This window comes from Hoplias malabaricus, chromosome 10 (genome assembly GCF_029633855.1).
Source record: "Hoplias malabaricus isolate fHopMal1 chromosome 10, fHopMal1.hap1, whole genome shotgun sequence".
In the NCBI taxonomy this organism is placed as follows: Eukaryota; Metazoa; Chordata; class Actinopteri; order Characiformes; family Erythrinidae; genus Hoplias; species Hoplias malabaricus.
In genome coordinates, this window is record NC_089809.1 from 20027452 (window position 1) to 20041286 (window position 13835).

Sequence of the window (13835 nt, forward strand, 5' to 3'; positions counted from 1 at the left end):
AGTCTTGCTTGTTTACTGTAATGTATTAATTATTAATGTGTCACAAACCACACAAGAATCTGTAGTCAGGAGACACCAACAATATACAGACATGCCCGAAAGTGTTGGCACCCCTAAAATCTTTCCAGAAAATAAAATATTTCTCCAAGAAAATTATTGCAATTTCACATGTTTTGTTTATTTTCTTTTTGTTTATTGGAACAACACAAAAATAGAGAAAAAGCAAAAATTAATATAATTTCATGCAAAACTCCAAAAATAGGCCAGAAAAAAATTATTGGCACCCTCAACTTAATATTAGTTTGCACACCCTTTGGAATTCTGGATCACTCTTTTTTTGCAAACTGAAAAAAACTGAAAATCCTTTGGTAATCTTCAGATTTTATGGCACCCAGTGCCAGAGATAACTCTACAACATCTTTGAACTTCCACCATATGTAACTGTAGGTACTGTGTTCTTTCTCTTTGTAGGCCTCATTCCATTTTCGGTAAACAGTAGAATGATGTGCTTTACAAAAAAGCTCTATTTTTGTCTCATCTGTCCACAAGATGTTTTCCCAGAAGGATTTTGGCTTACTCACGTACATTTTAGCAAACTGCAGTCTAGCTTTTTTTTTATGTGCCTGTGTCAGAAGTAGGGTCCTCCTGGGTCTCCTGCCTTCATTTCAATCAAATATTGATGGATAGTTCGCACTGACACAGATGCCCCTTGAGCCTGTAGAACAGCTTGAATTTCTTTGGAATTTGATTGGGGCTGCTTATCCTGCATTGCAACCTTTCATCAGTTTCCTCTTCTGTCCACGTCAAGGGAGATGAGCTACAGTGCCATGGGTTGTAAACTTCTTGATTATGTTGCACACTGTGGACAAAGGAACAGCAAGATCTCTGGATATGGACTTAACCTTGAGATTGTTGACATTTTTCCACAATTTTGCTTCTCAAGTCCTGAGACAGTTCTCTTCCTTCTGTTCTCCAAGCTTAGTGTGGCACACACAATGCAAAGATTGAGTTAGCTTCTTTTTCATCTGGTTTCACCTGTTACTTGACACAGGTGAGTTTAAACGGGTCTCACACGCTTGAAACAAAGTTATTTACCCACAATTTTGAATAGGTGGTAATAATTTTCTTTGGCCATTTTTTAGATTATAACAATTGTGACGCGTTTTTTCCCCCCTTTTTTATGTTGTTCCAATAACAAACAAAGGAATTAAACATGTGTATAACAAAATGTGTAAGTGTAATAATTTTCTGGAAAAATTTCAGGGGTGCCAACATTTTCAATCATGACTGTATTATTGAGCAAAATCACTCAATGCTATTGGTTACTAACATATAAGATTTAGGTCTGTACCTGACTAACATTAATGGCATAGACCACCCAATAATCAAAATCTGTCAGCAGTTTTCTGGCCCTGAAAATAATTTTTTTTTCCACAGGAATCATGTTTTAATTCTGAATAAATAAGAACAATGCACTGAAAGTTACTGTAGCTTAGGGACCAATATAACATCTACAATGTGAAATGTTATGGGGAGAGAGATGGAATGCCTTTATAAAGAAGCTTGGCTATTGTTAGTCTCCAAAGTAAACTCAAACAAGTATTTTAACTAATGTGCCTCATCCATGTACTTCAAGTTTATACACCAATGTAGTGTGACCAGATGTCCTCTTTTTTGGACATGAATAATGTATCCACCCAGGATTTCTAAAAATTAGTAAAACCCTGGATATTTTTTTAAATATCTGCAAAATGAAATATGCGCTTTGAAGTTGTTTCATAACATTGTTGTTGTTGAGCAACATGGGTCAGAGAGGTCAAGTGTTCAAGGGGCCAGCGAGCTGAGAGCTGAATTGGGACACACTTCACTTAGCTCATCTTCATGTTTGTACAATGCTATGGCTTAAACCCCATTCACTAGTTTCAGCCAAGCTCCACTCAACATTAGTGTTTCACTAGAATAGCCCCTGTCCCTATAACAATACAAATACACAAACTCATCTGAACGTTACTAGTTCAGAACCTTAACAAGTAAATTACATATGTGCAGCTTTTTGTGTAACATTAACTTTGTAAGAAAACAGGTGAAATCCAAAACACCAGAGAGCGAGGAACAAGGCTGTGAAGCACCGTTTTATCAGCCAGATGTTTATATGAAATGTGGGAATGTCTACATAAATGTCTGGATCCCTGCAATGTCCAGTAGATTAATCAAGTATTCCCCTTGGTGATAAAATGAGGTGCATTCTTTTAGTAATGTTAAACATTTTCACAGTTAAACTCATGAGTGTTTTGGTGAAAAGTGCCACTTGTATATCAATACAATGCTTTGGTTTTGTAGCTTTGTATGAACAGAAAAGACTCTCAAAGTGCTCATAAACTGTCAGTTTTTTCATCATCATCATCTTCTTTTCTGCTTTTCCATTTCAGGGTCGTGGTGCTGTCAGGCCACAAAGTTAATTGTCTTGTTAAAGAGAATCTGTTTATAATGTTCCACAATGTAACTGAATGTTTATTGATGCATTGTCAGCTTTTTACACAGCCCCAGTCTGGCCCCAAATGTCCTATATTTTGAAAACCACAATATTGTCACCTAACTGCAGTAATGTTTGTGTTTACTGTAGAAATACTCACAGCAACAACTAGCACTTCTACAGCCACCAGATTAGGAAATCTTCAGGTTCTTGGTCAATGTTTCCCTTCCACCTTAAAATGGTGCATACATTACACTGAGCTTGTAGTAGATGTTAAATTCTTGATGACTTTTATACTTTTCTGCTTCTGTTGAACAACCGAACATCTTCACGTGAGCCATTTACTGAAGGCCATAAAGTGTTATTAAAAATATAGATAGCTACTTACAAGTGATGCCTTCTCTGGCACTATTTTCCTGCAGTCTTTAAGAAAAGGTCAAACCCCTACCCCTATCATTACTTCCAGACAATTCTGCTGAAATTCTATTTCTGTACCATCGCACCACTCATCGTAGAGATACTCATAAATAAAGAAAAAAAATTTTTTTTGTTTGTTTTGTTTTTTTTCCCAAATAAACACTGACTAGTTTTCAGTTTCGGCCGGTTGTTTTCTAAATATAAAGTGCACATCACTGTATTCTGGTTTTATATACTTTTTAATTTCATCAAACTCATTTCTAAGAATTAATGGATGTTCTCATTTCCTCTTAAGACTAAATTAAAAGGCAAGCACAACCTGTGGTTAACTAACTTCACAGGTTATATTTATTCAATGTGTCTGAACCCAAACCTTGTATCTCCAAAACTGGTTTTGGTTTGGTTCATTGGTGTAAGTTCATTCATTATAAAATTGTACACAGTGCAATGTTAAATACAGCTGAAATGCGCAAGTTATGTAACAAATCTACAAAGGGGAGATATAAAGGTGTGCTCTGACAGCACATATGTAAAAGTGTTTTAATGTGATTTCAGATTATGTCAAAAAATGTAAAACAAGAAAAAGTGTGATACAAGATTAAGCCCCAAAAGCAACAATATGCTAAGTTGGATGTACTGCATGTCCAAAAACCAACTGCATATGTTTATTAGCTCATCACAAGTACAGAAACATCATAATGTTTATTGTGGATGATAAATAAGCAATATAACGTCCAGTAGCCATTTTAAATAAATAAATAAATAAATAAATAAATAAATATAAAAAGAGCAAATAAACTGCCATGTGAAGAATGAGCATATTGTCCTTACCTGCATGATTTATTAGGGTGGAAAGGAAGAGCAGGCACAGCAGCACCATCATGGGAGTGTGTGAACAGAGGGAAATGGAGTACAGCATTGTCTGCTTCCTTCTTTATTGTTTTGACTCAGCTCTAACATATTAGTAGCATCCTCCAGAACCCATACGAAATATACAAATGTGTTTTTTATCATTCACATCATTGCTGTCCACTTAAAAACATGTACAATAATATAATATAATATTAAATAATAATATTATGAATTATTATTATTAAGTTCAATTTATGTAGCACCTTTCACAAACCCAAGGATGCTTTACATATCAACATAATAATAATAATAAAATATATAATGTATTAATTTAATTAATTAATACATAAATAAATAAGATCTCCCATTATAGTGACTTTACAGGAGAAAGGAAAACCTTCTTCACTTTCAATGGAAGTTAATGTAAAAACATTTTAGTCTAAGTAAATTTGGGCTATGTCTATTGGTCCATTCGTCGTTTCTGGGTTTAAATGATGTAATAACCTAACATTTAACAAATTTTGATTAAATGTTTTTCATTGGACAAAGACAATATAAAGATTCTTGTGAGTACACTTCCTGCTGCATACACTGCCTGGCCACGGAAAGATATGTTATTAGACCACATTTATCTTAAATACCGCAGCATTCATTCATTGTGCCATTGTTTCAGAAAACTTATGCAACATCCTAACTTATATTTCCACCCAGACCTGCACTATTTTCTGGCTAAAATCTTGTACTGAGGATGTGAGTGTTGAACCTCTCCCTGAAGTATTCTCCAGTACATCTCACAGACTTTCTGTTGAGTTACAATCAGGACACTGTGGCGGCCAATTCATGTGTGAAAATTCATGCTATCAGAACCACTCTTTCAAAATCTGAGGCCTGGCTTTGTCATCCTGGAATATGCATGTGCCGTCAGAGAAGTTTTCTTTGCTTGACGTATAATAATAATAATTTGACCCCTTTGAATATTATCAACAATCGCTTACGTTATTTTCTGAAATGGATGTTGGAGAATTTATAAGCTTTGTTTTGGCCGGACTGTGTTATTGTTGTTAAGTAACATTCTATGGTGTAAAATTGAGTTTATCATTGGTTTGACAGTGGTTTTTGTTTAATTATTATTTTAATGTTCATCACCGCAACCCTGAAATAGATTAAGTGGCAAAGGTGATGAAGATGATGATGATTTGTTCACCAGTGATCTCTCAGCAATATTCTACCAATTGGAATATTCATGGCTGTTAGCTTGGTTTTATTTATGTAAATGTCCTTATAGCAAGGATTCGGCGGACCACTGTTGACCCACTGAGGGCAAAGTTGGAGGTCCACTATTGTTTTGCACAGCGTTTTCTGGGTGGACCACTGGTTAAAACGAATTTTATACAAAATGCTACATTTTAGCACTTTTCCAATCACAGTCCAATTTACAAATTTTTCATTCATCATTTGATTCCACCCCATATTCAACAATTTTAGCATACTCATTTTATATCAGGCTTATACTCATTACTATATCTCTCATAGTTGTTGGTAATATTTGCATTAGTTTGATTTCCAGAATAAAAGTCTCTGTGAATGTAAAACCTGTTTGAGGAGGTTATAAATGAGTTATATCCTGTACAGAACAGTAATCTGAGTGGTCCGAGGGTGGACCAGCAGTGGTCTACGGTCAGTGGTGTGAAGAAAGCATTAAGAAATAATGATTCTAATTACTTCGAACTTCTTAATCCAACACCAAATGGACACCAAAGGCACGTTTTTACTTGTTTATCCAGAGAAATAAACCACAGAGCTAAGATATCTAGCCAGCTAACATGCTAACTACAAATGTTTCTTTTAAGCATGTTGTCCTCCTCAGCGAGACCAGACATTTCTGTAATCCATTTGCTGGGCTGTTAACAGTACAATTATTTTATGTATTTTAGGACTGCAGTGAGAAATTCAACCTCTTAATCCAACCGTGAGTTATTTGTACTAGTTAATGTGAAAAATTGCCCACAAATTCCAGTCAAAAGCTCTGATTGACATGGCCACTTTTACATGCAGTAAGCATTTGTACAATAGATTTTTTCAACTTGGTGAATATGTTGGTTTTCTATAAACTGCATTTAAGATGAAGAATCAAGCTGCTTTGTGGTGCAGAACAGTGTTCTGACATTATGATATTTTAATATTGAAATTCCTCCAGCTTAGAAAGTCAAGGTTCATCAAAAAACTTCCCAATAGTAAATACATTTTGGTAGTGTTCATTTGCGTCCTTGAAGGCAGCAAGAGATGTAGAATCATTGAAGATATAACAAATTGTTCCATTTGGATTTTATATTTCAGACTCACACCAGCCTCTCATATAAGGCTTTAAATGGCTGATTTAGTCATTAATTTCAATAAAATTATATTGTCACTGTTCAAAGTGATCTCCAGAATTGTAGCTTTAGAAGAAGGCAAAACAGTCATTTTGGAGCATTTTTGTTTACAAAACAGAATCTGACATCGGTATAAAGTCTAATAGGTTGTTTTGCCAGATATCTGTGAAATATGTATATAATAATTTCCGTTCCCATGACAGACCCATTGTTATTTCTTTCACATTAAAAGGAGGAAGTTCTTTAGAAAGTTTCATAATTGCCTGTTACTTATATCACGGTTTCCTGTGAAGCTAACCTGTGAAGTTTACGGTTTCCTGTGAAGTTTAGAGAAGCTAACTGCATGTTGTGTGCCAGAAACTAATAGGCTACTTTGGCACCCTATTTGTTAGAGGTAATTTTTGCTATTTATGTTTACATATCAGTACACTAAACAATGTTTGCATGTATCTATTGTCCATTTTATCAGCTCCACTGACCATACAGGAGCAATTTGCAGTTCTACAATGAGGATGTATTCCATTTGTTAGTCTGCATACATTATTATCCCCATTCCACCCTGCTCATCAATGGTCTGGATCCCCACAGGACCACCACAGAGCAGAGATGATTTGGATGGTGGCAGATAGCAGTGCTGCTCAAGTTTTTAAACACCGTGTCCGCTCCGTTAGATACATCTACTTCATTGGTTCACCTTATAAAATCAGAGACAGTAGCTTGTCTGTTGCTGCACAGTTTGTGTTGGTCTACTTCTAGTCCTTCATCAGTGGACTAGGATGACAACCACAGGATGCCATTGGCTGGGTATTTCTGGTTGGTAGTTCTCAGTTGAGAAGTGATACTGAAAGCTTTAAAAAAAACTCTAGCAGCTCTGCTGTTTCTAGTCGTCTCGTACCAGCACAACTCACAACCGCATCCACAAACACGCCGCCGCCACGTCAGTGTCACTGCAGTGCCGAGAATGTTCCACCAGCCAAATCATACCTTCTCTGTGGGATGGGGGGTGGGGGTTTGAAGGGAAATTCCAATCACAGACAGACCTTACACAATCTACACAGAAAAGTAATGCCACTGTAATGGGAGCTGCACACAGCAGTGGAATTGCATTCCCTGGAGTGATTATGCTCCATCAAATATTGCAGGAATGAACTTTAAAATTCACATTACAACCTCTTTTAATAGTTAATGAATTTGAATCTAATTAGTTACGGGTCCTGTCTGAATGCAAGGCTATGTTAAGAACTGGAGGAATCACAGGTGATGTTTTATACGGTATTGAGTCAAGCTACATTTGGCAATAAGAACACTTTTATTGTTATCTTATAAAAATACACATCGGATGAGTTGCGGACGTATAAACACACACACGGGACAGAACAAAGCTCCACTGGCTGGAAAATGCTACAAAGCTGCCTAAGCACAATAATACTGTTAAAAAAACTGGAGACCCTTCATGTGACATAGGCATAGAGACATATAATATGTAACCGGACAGACAACACATAACACATAATACAAAGCTTTCTGTAAAAACACTTCATAATTGTCATCATGCAATTATTAAGATTTAAAAATGGCACATTGTGACTGACCACTAGATCAGAAAACACTTTAAAATAAAACATTTAGCTATTTTATCAACATAATGTTTAGTTTCTGCAATGTTTCTTATAAAAAATCTTTACATTTATTTATATAGCAAGGCATACTGTTGTGATTACCCACTTCTGGATAAGCAATGATTGTCATATTCATCAACATGGCTGCAGGTTCCTTCCTTTCGAAGGTTTATTACATTATCTACTTGGAGGAATTAAGAAAGATCCCTTCTATTTTGTCTTTGAGCTAGGGGTGGATTGTCTTATCCACTTCTGTTGCATGTTTTTATTTAAATCCGTTCCTCCTATAAAAACTTTGCTATGGTATAAAGCACAGAAGAGAACCTGGTCCAGTAAAATGGACTCGAAGGCAACAGAGAAGGGCACTATGGTCAGAGATTTGCTCTGAGAGGTCACCTTGTTTTTCTAATGCTCCGTTCTGTCCACAAATGCAGCACTGTGGAGTAAAAAAAAAAAGAATTATCAAATATAATTCTGACACAGCTCACTGTCATAAAGCAAAGCTGCGCTAATTAAAGTCCATTCATGAGTCCAACACTTCACAGTCCCACCAAATATGGAATGATTGTTCATTAGCTTTGTTTTTTTTTTCTTTGTTTGTTTTTGATTGTCGAGGCTATGCGGACCGGAGCTGCTTCCAGTAATGAAACGAGTTGGCCAAAGAAGGTCAGAGGTCAGTCGTGAGGTCCTGTTGCCTGGTAACAGACATGCAGGAGCCTGGGGGGGCTCTGGTGTCTAAGCATTCCATGGGGCCCCCTCAGCGAGGGAGAGGAGGAGCAAAGGGAGGAGGAGACACAGGGAGAGCAGGACAGAGGGGGTGCTGGGGGGAGCGGCCGAGCTGACGGTGGACAGTTGGAGCTCGGACATCAGGAATGCGGACAGGGGCACATGGGACACCAGGGTTGGACTGCCCGAGTTGATCAGAGAGTCGATCTTCTCAGCCTCTTTACTGCAGGCTTCAATCTGTGGATCCAGAACAGACAACACAGCCGTTTAGAAATGAAGCTGTAAAGCTTTGGCTTGTCTTACATGTAGGGAACATTCCAGGAGCGGGGTTATGGACTTAATTTGAAGTGAAACATTCTTCTCGTCTCCTTCTCGAATTTCCAGAACAAATCATCTGTCTACTTCAACAGATGTCAAATTTGTGTCATAAATTAATTTAGATTTTCATTTATTTAAAAGCTTTGGTGTCTGTAAGTGACAGAATTCACACTTGTATTTTTAAAGAACCCTCTTAGTGTGTTTATTATGGTATAATTTAACGAAAAGAACATTCTCCACCTGGAGGGTTTAGTTTTAACATTGTTACAACTTAGACACACAAATACACAAAGCAAGCTGTCCACATCAACCCAAATAATATCAAATTAGTCATTCATTCATTGTCTAGAAATGCTTATTCAGTTCAGTGTCACGGTGGGTCCACACCCTGGAGGGGGCACCAGTCCTTTACAGGGCGACACACACTCACACATTAACTTACTTATTTCACCTACCAACATGTGTTTTTGTAGCATGGGAGGAAACCGGAGCACCCAGAGGAAACCCACACAGACACAGAGATAACTCCACACAGACAGTCACCCGGAGTGGGAATCGAACCCACAACCTCCAGGTCCCTGGAGCTGTGTGACTCCAACACTAACCTGCTGCACCACCCTCAAATTAGTCAATTCATTTTAAAAAAATGTAAAGGTTTTCAAATATGGTATTCATTTTGATTGTCAGTTTTTATGCAGTTTTGCTGAAACACTAATTTCATACAACACAGAATTACACTAAATTTACTGTGCATTGTTTTAACTCAGGAGACCTTTGTAACTTACATTACAACCTCGCAGTGTTACAAATAAACTTAACTAAGCTAAATCTGCACTCACCCAGCGTCACCTGAGGATGATAGGCACTCAGAACAAATTGTACATTTTCATTCATAACCATTGATGGTAAAAAACCTATTAATCTGGCACAAATGTTTAAGAAAGCTTTTAGCAAAAACAAACAAAAAAACACAATAATAATAATAATAATAATAATAAAAAAAGGACGAGGTTTGGTGGGTGATATTATTCAGAATGGCAGCACAGGTGTTTAGCTTTGACCAGAGTGAACTATAATCAATGCAGCTGCCAAAATAACCCTGAGATTTCATTACAGGAATAATGAATGGCCATAGCAGCAGGTAAGAGTCGAACATTCAAAGCAAAGAAAAGAGAGACAAAAATGATGCAATGCGTAATTAAAATTCATCAATACACAGACAGATGGTGAGAATCCCAATAATTGCACATTGCAAGCCATGGGCCATTTTAGAAAACACACAGCAACTACATGATTGAGAACAAGGCTGTATTTTTAGTCCAAATAAACAAATATTTCAAACATGATGCAAGAGGAAGAAACTGTCCTCCAGAGGGTGAAGGGAAGACATAGCTTTGCACAGTAGCTGGGCAGTGTGTTTATTTTTAATGACAGCTACTGTACAATTCTATTTCTAAAAATACAGAGGTGGTTAAAGTGCCAAACATTTTAAATCTCAAAGCCAGACACACACCCCGCCCCAAACACACACACTCTTAATTCATTTGGATGTAGTACCAATCTCTTCATTTCAAAAATATTCTTAAAATTGCCATTTCTCTACAATTAATATGTAAGTGTATCCCTATAAACATTGCACCATTTTCTTCATGACCTTTAATTGGAATGATACGTCTGTAGTCATTAAGCCAGATTTTAATAACTTACTCCTTGATTATTCCAGAGGCCACTAAGAGGCCATGACAGTTACAGCGTTTCATTAATCATCACTTCATTATTAAGACGGATATTTTTGAATACTGTGGACAGGGACTGAACTGTAGGTGTGACACAGCATTTAAGATTTTAGAGAAAATAGACTTGAGCTCCTCCTACAAATAAACACAAGCACCCACCTGCAGTGGAGTGGGCTGCTGGTCGACAGGAATGATGAGGATGACGATCTCAGAGTCGATGCTCAGGTAGCCGAAGATGTCACACTGAGGAACAGAAATGTGGAGCCGCAGAATCCTCAGGATGTCATGTACTGTAACCGGCTGATTCCGGTTCAGCTGAAAACACAAATGTTTCATAAGATTGGAACGAAAGTGCTGTATTACCACAGCAAAACTATTGCAATTTTTTTGCAAGAATATTGAAATATTACAAATGCTCAGACATACACACAAGTGTGCAGAGGTACTTTATAAATCAAAGTTGCTCTGGAAAAGAGGGTCTGCCAAATACCATGAATGCCATAAATTATGTTTAGCCCAGACGTGACTCAGGGCTTATGAAAAACATTGTAGACTCTGGTGTTAAAACTGAGGGTATTATCAGGCAGCAGGGTGTAACTACATATTTAATTTTATAGCTCTGATCCAACAAAATAAATGATTCTAAAACCTTTTGCGTTTTGCTTATGGGGTTCAATTGAGCAGATTCAGGCTTTTATTATAGCACAGCCTCATCCTTTGGTTGTTTTAAATATTAAAACAAGGAAAAAAAAAGACTGATAGTCTGATACTTCAACTTTCTCTGGTGTCAAACACTGATTTACTAAATTACTCTATTTAACCTAGGCTTAGGTTCAGGTTAAATGAATCATTTAAATAAACAAATAATAACCCTCTAACTAACAACAGAGAACAACGTTTACACTCAGAGATACCTGTCAGTAAACATTATAAATAAAAAAGATTAGGCGGCTGAGGCAGTGTTATCATGTGGAAGCACAGTACGCAGTGTGGATTACGCTGTGAAGTGAAAAAGAAAAAGATTACGACAAATAGTTCTGGATAAAAGGTTGGACTCTTTATCGCATCCTATATATATATATGACTCTTCCTTTCCAAAACACTGCACTATCTTTTAGTACACTGTGATGTAGCATAAATGTGAGCCATACTGCCATCTATAGTTCATCTGCTGTTACAGAGCTGAAGAGAACATGATAACACTGAAAAACAAGACGAATTACCTTAGCAAAGACATTCATCTGTTGTTTATTCCACAGAATCTGCAGCATTCCAGCACACACCGGACAGCACGCACCTAGACACACAGGCAATACAAGACAATTTCACTATCACAGGTAAGTCTGATTACTATAGGCATATTCCTAAATCATAACTAGACCATTGTTGTGTGTGTGTGTTTATGTGTGTGTATATATCTCTTTGTTGTCCAATTAAACACACATATCTCCATTTCTGAGGATATTTAGTTTACTACATCATTTGAACACAGCAGCTGTCTGAAAGTTTGAATTAACCAGAAATGCTCCAAAATGACTTTTTATACTGACTTCCATTAAAAGTTAAGAAATTTGTTTAACTTATTTAAGTTTCTGAGAGTTCAGAATTTCATCAAAAATACCTACTGACTCTACAAAGTAGACTATAACTTTACTGACGTCCCGGTGTGTACACGTGTGGCGGGATCAGTCATACTGACCAGGGGGGATGACAGGTTTACAACCCTGTGCTGACAGAGGTGGACAGGGCACAGCGTTACAACCGGAGTCAGCCATGGACTCAGATACTGCTCCCACAGCATGACAGAGTCCAGGATAATCCACAGCCACTCGGTCAGAAAATGCCTCACACACTGTGCTGTATGTCTCTCCATTGTGTCCACACACTTCCTGGCGGACCCTGCAGGCATCCTGCAAAATACACACAATGAAATGAGTTTACAAACACATGCTAAGAAAGTATTATACATTCCTTCATCCGTAATGAAAATGGTAAACAGGACTTAGTTAAACGTCCACTGCGTGGGGAAAACCTAAAACGAGTCAAAACTTACAATGCTTTTGTCTTATATTTTAGAAGCCTGCAGTTCACTTATGATATTTTTATGGTTTCATGAAGCAAATGCAGTCAGAATCCAATCTGTACTTAACCTTTTTTTCACCCTCTGTTGCTTAAAATGAACCTAGCTGTTTTGTTACAGTGCCTTCTACACTGATATATGTAAATGACTTCATTCAAAATATAATCCAAGCTAAAACACTCCTTATAACTTCGTATATACGTATATATCCACATCACAGAACAAATATTAAATTCAAAATAGGCTACAGTTTCAGCACAGGTTTCACATAAGCACTGGTGAATAGGGAGTGAATGGTGAATGTTTTTTTTTTTTTTTAAATGCTTCGAGAAACTATGTAACTGTAAGTAAAACAGTACATTAAAAGCCAGTCAATAAAAGACAGTCAATTTGCTATTTAATTCCATTGCCATTTTCGTTTTGTTTAGTGTCATACTGTTGTGCTTGTGTAGACCTGAATTATTCAGCTGTTGGGTCTGTGTTGCGGAGGTGAATGCTCTGGCAAAATTCTTCTCCTTTTAAACATGACTGCCAACAATTTGAGGGTGCACATGTCCTTGTTAGCTGGCCTGCAACCCAGAGCGAGGTGTTTTAATGAGCTAGTAATTGATCTGCTCGGTTTCCACAACACCTGACCTCAGGAAACGTGGAGCCAGTTAGCAGGAGCAACATGAGCCACAGAGAAGAAAACCTACACTCCATAGCTGAAGTGCTGACAAATGATTCTAAATACTCACATTTCACTAAGTGCAGCATAACACAAACAGAAATGTGAGACAGTGATGGAGGACTTTAATTTGGAGTGATTAACTGAGGCTGTAAATAGTGTTTCATTTGATATTCATTTGGTAAATGTATGAATGTGGGACTGAGATTTCTTTCTATGGAACATTTCACCTAAACACATCAAAGTGAGGCCAAAGTGTTCAAAAGACTTAGACTGGGGTTAATTGGCAATATGACACTCAGAGCCTTTTAAGACTCAATTTAACTCTGTTAACCATTTTTATCAACTCAAGGATAAGGCATGTTACCAATTAGTTGGGTTTGTGTGAGTTTTAAGGGTTCAGACACACACACACACACACACACACACACACACACACACACACACACACAGTACTGTACAAAAGCAAGGTGCCACTATCAATTTATTACTCTAATAGTCACTACTCACTTCTTATTCATTTTTCAAGAAATACATGTGAGGAGATATTATCTGAAACAATCTAATTGCAAAAT

The 13835-nt window shown here is 37.2% G+C and overlaps 1 protein-coding gene across 3 annotated transcripts in view; it reads right to left on the reverse strand.

Moving 5' to 3' along the window:
- Positions 1 to 7411: 7411 nt before the first annotated feature.
- reck (reversion-inducing-cysteine-rich protein with kazal motifs) overlaps positions 7412 to 13835 on the reverse strand; it is a 60333-nt gene continuing 53909 nt past the window's right edge. For all 3 annotated transcript variants that reach the window (XM_066682468.1, XM_066682469.1, XM_066682470.1), the window contains 4 exons: positions 12213 to 12423; positions 11737 to 11810; positions 10673 to 10828; positions 7412 to 8696 (listed from right to left, as the gene is read on the reverse strand). In XM_066682468.1, coding sequence (XP_066538565.1) covers positions 8469 to 8696; positions 10673 to 10828; positions 11737 to 11810; positions 12213 to 12423 — 669 coding nt within the window. In that variant the 3' untranslated portion in view covers positions 7412 to 8468. The remainder of the gene's footprint in view (positions 8697 to 10672; positions 10829 to 11736; positions 11811 to 12212; positions 12424 to 13835) is intronic.